Genomic DNA, 5,229 nt, shown 5'->3' on the forward strand with positions numbered 1-5,229 from the left:
TTTTAGGCATAATTAGGCTTATTTTAGGCTTAATTTAGGCATAATGGGCTTATTTTGCTCTTTACAAACTTTAATACATTTCCATCTGTATAAATGATGTTGGGGATGTCTGTTGCTTTAAAACGATTGGGCATATTGAACTTTTAATGAAATTTTTATCACTGTTTTTGTTTAAGGGAGTCCAATCCAGCAGTCCTGAATTTCATGATGAACAAAGGCTTTGGCAAAAATTTTAAGAAACTACAATCTTTCTATATGCAGATGTAAGTTATTGAAAGCCTACTCATTTTTATTTCATCAGTGCCTTTTGTAAAAGTTTAAGCTCTTATTTTGGAGATCCAAACGGTCCATCCTAAAGGAGATCAGTCCTGAATATTCACTGGAAGGACTGATGCTAAAGCTGAAACTCCAGTACTTTGGCCACCTAATGTGAAAAACTGACTCATTGGAAAAGACCCTGATGCTGGGAAAGATTGAGGGCAGGAGGAGAAGGGGGCGACAGAGGGTGAGATGGTTGGATGGCATCACCGGCTCAATGGACATGAGTTTGAGTACTCTGGGAGTTAGTGATGGACAGGGAAGCCTGGTGTGCTGCAGTCCCTGGGGTCGCAAAGAGTCAGACACGACTGAGTGATTGAACTGAAACTCTTATTTAGTACTATTTTATTTTCTCATTTTTCTCTCCATTCCTTTTCAAAGTGTACATGTTATAATCTTTGTTACACGAAGTACAGATGAAAAATCATAAAGGAGGGTGCAATACCCATTATTCTCTTTAAATCAATAACATGGTGACTCCAATCCCTTTGCAGTGACTGTTGAGACGTAGGGTGGTAGCAGTTATCTGCTCTGTGAACTCAGCTGAAAACCCAGGCTACCCTGCGAAGGCTTCACCGTCTAGCTCCTGGAATTCATTTTGTCAACTCCAGCATTGCTTTTACTCTATACCTGTGCTGTCTGGTGTGGCAGCCACAGCTGCATGTGACTGTTTGTATTAAATTATACTTGAAGAAAATTAAAAATTCAGTTCCTCAGTCACATTAGCCACATTTCACGTGTTCAGGAGCCAACAGCTACATGAGACTAGTGCTCTCATGTTGGAAAGTGCATATAAAGAACATTTCCATCCCTGAAGATAAAGATCTACTAGACGGTGCTGCCCTATGGTAAAAAGTAGTAGACTTATTTTGTAAAGAGCCAGACAGTAATTACTGGCGACTTCACAGGGCACATGTGGTTTCATGGGCTTCCCCCATGGCTCAGCAGTGAAGAATCTGCCTGCACTGCATGAGATGTGGGTTCGATTCCTGGGTTGGGAAGATCCCCTGGAAGAGGAAATGATAACCTATTCGAGTATTCTTACCTAGAAAATCCCATGGACAGAGGAGCATGGCGGGCTACAGTCCATGGGGTCACAAAGAGTTGGACACGACTGAGCATGCATGCATATGGTTACATACTTTTTAAATATTTTTAAGCACTGCTTTACCTATGTAAAATGGCGCTTCCTTTGTGGTTCAGCTGGTATAGAATCCGCCTGCAATGTGGGAGACCTGGGTTCAATCCCTGGTTGGGAATATCCCCTGGAGAAGGGAAAGGCTCCCCGCTTCAAATTTCTGGCCTGGAGAATTCCATGGACTGTATAGTCCATGGGGTCGCAGACCGTGGGACACTGAAGTGGCTTCACACGCACATACTGAAAGGCATCTCTCAGTGTTGCAGTCTTTGGTATAAAATGTGCATTCTTTACACACACATTGCTAAGTTTGTGATCTGAAATAACTTTGTAATTTTTTTCAATGGTAGGGTTTTGGATATGATTTCAGCCATGAAGAAGAGATCCGTAGTCTGGCAAGAGGTTTATGATGATGAAGGCAAGGTGAGAGGTTACCAATACTGCGTGTGGTTCTGATAATATGAGACTTAATACTCTAACACCTTGGATGGAAGGAACCCTAAGCTTTCCCTGTAATGTTGGGGGAAGTTAGCTTACCTTTCCATTTAAGCTGCTGTTAGGCAAGAGCCACACACCGACACCAATGATGATGGTATTTATTTATTTCTTCCATTTACTTCATTCTTCAGTGCCGCCTCCTTCTCATCTCTCCCATCTTCCCTCCTCCCTCTCCATCTCCTTCTTAGTAACAAATTGAAGTACTTTGAAAAATGTTCCTTTTTTTCAGAAGGGCAAAACAAACAGATAAGAATGAGTCTTTATTGCTGTTAAGGTAACCTTCGTTTTGTTTTAAGTATCACTGTCAAGTATACTTTTTACTTTAAATGGCATTTCTCTCTGACATAATCAGAATTCTTTATTTTCCTTTGGGGCAACTGAAAATTTGAAAGTCCAGCTACTTGTATTATCTTTCCAGAAGTGGTAGTGGCATCCTGTAAGTTCCAAAGTAAGTAAAATAGTGTGGTAGAAATGGGACTAAAGCCTTAATTTATTACAGCTACATGGTATTGTATATAGACAAAAGGTAAAAAATTAAAAGGTTTGATGAAATGTCTACGCCCCTGTTATTACAAATAGCATTAGATATTACCTCAAAGAGGAAAGGGGAAAGAAGAAAACATTGCTTTATTCAAGGATCTTGAAAAGTTATTAGCTACAATGCCTTAGACTTTTAATTTCATCTCCTGTAGCTGCGAGACCTAATACATATTTCATTTGTAACTTTAATAGCTTACACCAGGCACAGTAGTTCAAGTGTGGAAAAAGCAGAACTTTCCTATGAAACTAAGTCAAGTTACAGCAGCTGGCTTCCCTGTGATCCTTTCTGCTCCTTGGTACTTAGATTTGATCAGTTATGGAGAAGACTGGAGACAGTACTACTCTGTGAAGCCTCTTAACTTTGCGGGTAAGTGAAGCAACCACCATTGCTTGACGTGTTAGGTTTTACAAACCCTCCCCTCCCTCCAGGGAATCTTTACCTAGGTACCACCTACTATCCTTCCTTTTATGTTTGATCCTTGATTTTCCTTGTGTATAATCCAACAGACTGAACTCAGTATCATTTTAAACTTTGTGAAAGAAACTGTTTGCGACCCCATGGACTGTAGCCCACCAGGCTCCTCCATCCATGGGATTCTCCAGGCAAGAATACTGGAGTGGGTTGCCATTTCCTTCTCCAGGGGATCTTCCCAACCCAGGGATCAAACCCAAGTCTCCTACATTGCAGGCAGACACTTTAACCTCTGAGCCATTTGGTAAGCTTCGAAAGAAATTGTATTCTTTCCTAAATGAAAGAACTTCTAAAGTAAGATTCCCTTACACTGATAAGACTTGTCACTATGCATTCAAAGAGGCCTGACTGCAGGAGCCTTGTCTCTCCTCTGAGCTTCCTCTGCGATGTGACACCTAAGTAGGGATCGTGTCCTGTTCGGTGGCTTCCGGGTTCTAAGGAGGAGGCATCCTTGGGGGTGGGCATGTCTGAGTGGTGGGGCTCTAGGCTCTCAAACCCCATATAACAGTTCTGCTTTGTCCAGTGTACACAATTTTGTACACTAGACTTTAATATACAATTTCCTTTGAGGAAAAGTGTTCTGGTGTTTAAAAAGTTTCAAAACTGTAGGTCTGTGAGGAACTGTTTCTCCAAAAGCATTTTCTGAGAATCAAGAAGTTGTAATTACTGTAGATACCTAGTCTCTTTGATACCAAAAGATAGGTACTGAAGGCAGGAGTGGTGGTCACTAGCATAGTCCACCTTGCATTCCTTGGCACACTGTTCACAGGCAACCAGGGGAAGTGCTTCTGGTGTCCAAAGAAGTTTGCGGAAACCCAAAATAAAATGGTCTCTTTAGTACTGGCCTGCTACATTAGTCGACACACACTAACAAATACTCTGTGAACCACGGGGTCAGTTGCAGCAATAAAGTTTGCCACCATTTTTTGTGCCACAGCTATGAACGTCTCCCAAGGTCCTCCTGACTCCCAGGGAGAAGCCTTGCCCCAGGCTAACACCAGAAGCCAGCGCCGCCTGTGTGTGTGAGCCTCAGGTTGCAACCACCTCACTCACACCACTGACTGTAATCTAGGTACTCCGGAACAGAAACAGCTCGTCATTGGTGGAGAAGCCTGCATATGGGGAGAGTATGTGGATGCAACTAACCTTACTCCAAGATTATGGTATGGAACCTCAGGGAGAACATGTGGACTAAGGGGCCTCAGTTTCTCTTCTCCACCCAAGCGGGAAAGCACTACAAACTTGCCCAAGTGTGTGGTTTGCTTCTTGAAGAAAACATGAATGTAAACTGCCTTGGGGGATGTGTGGTTTAAATTTTAGGCCTCGGGCGAGTGCTGTTGGTGAGAGACTCTGGAGTCCCCAGGAAGTCACAGACCTAGATGATGCCTACAGGAGGCTAACAAGACACCGCTGCAGAATGGTCGGGTAAGACACATTTATTTGTCAGGCTAGGACACTGTGAAGTACAGGGTGATTTTTTACCTTCTTTAGTGTTAGCTTGGAGAAGGAAATGGCAACCCCCTCCAGTATTCTTGCCTGGAGAATCCCAGGGACGGAGGTGCCTAGTGGGCTGCCGTCTACGCGGTCCCACAGAGTCAGACACGACTGAAGCGACTTAGCAGCAGCAGCAGCAGTGTTAGCTAGCTTATTGGGATTTTTTTTTTTTTTTTGCTATAAACAGAAATGTATATACCTAACAGGTAGTGATCTCATCAGGAAAAATTGGCAACTGTTTCTCCATTAATTATGAATCTCTCTTTAGTAATCTGTGGTATGGTTTAGTGATTCTGACTTGAGCTACTAAGTTTCTTAAGACAGACATGAATTATATCAATCTAAAACATCTTTTGTTTATACTTGTCCTACAGACGAGGAATAGCTGCACAACCTCTCTTTACTGGATATTGTGAGCATGAGGGCGGAATGTAAAGACCAGTTGAAACAAAAGAAAGATATGGGAAAAGAGCCCACAGTCATCCATACTACAATCAACCTGATTTTAAAAATCATGTTTTTGAATAAAATATCTTTTTATTGAACCTCCATCTTATTATACATTAGAAGACTGACATCTTGTGAGACAAGCGTAAAATCAACCAACCAAAAACCTTGTGATATCTATCACTCAGTGTATTCCAAAAGACTGAATCTTAACTACCAACAGTAATAATTTACTAGATACACAATACAGCTCAGGTACATTAGCCGTCAACATCAGAGCACGTTTCTCATGCTCTAAAGTAGGATGAGCGGCCACCTGTGC

General features: G+C 42.1%; 1 protein-coding gene across 1 annotated transcript in view; it reads left to right on the forward strand.

Moving 5' to 3' along the window:
* LOC104998398 (beta-hexosaminidase subunit beta-like) overlaps nucleotides 1-5,002 on the forward strand; it is a 36,302-nt gene extending 31,300 nt beyond the window's left edge. The window contains exons 9-14 of the mRNA XM_010853536.1: nucleotides 177-263; nucleotides 1,807-1,879; nucleotides 2,687-2,861; nucleotides 4,039-4,129; nucleotides 4,287-4,391; nucleotides 4,835-5,002. Of these exons, the coding sequence (XP_010851838.1) occupies nucleotides 177-263; nucleotides 1,807-1,879; nucleotides 2,687-2,861; nucleotides 4,039-4,129; nucleotides 4,287-4,391; nucleotides 4,835-4,895 (592 nt within the window). The 3' untranslated portion in view covers nucleotides 4,896-5,002. The remainder of the gene's footprint in view (nucleotides 1-176; nucleotides 264-1,806; nucleotides 1,880-2,686; nucleotides 2,862-4,038; nucleotides 4,130-4,286; nucleotides 4,392-4,834) is intronic.
* Nucleotides 5,003-5,229: the final 227 nt, after the last annotated feature.

The sequence above is a fragment of the Bison bison genome, unplaced genomic scaffold (assembly GCF_000754665.1).
Source record: "Bison bison bison isolate TAMUID 2011002044 unplaced genomic scaffold, Bison_UMD1.0 scf7180017864329, whole genome shotgun sequence".
NCBI lineage: Eukaryota > Metazoa > Chordata > Mammalia > Artiodactyla > Bovidae > Bison > Bison bison.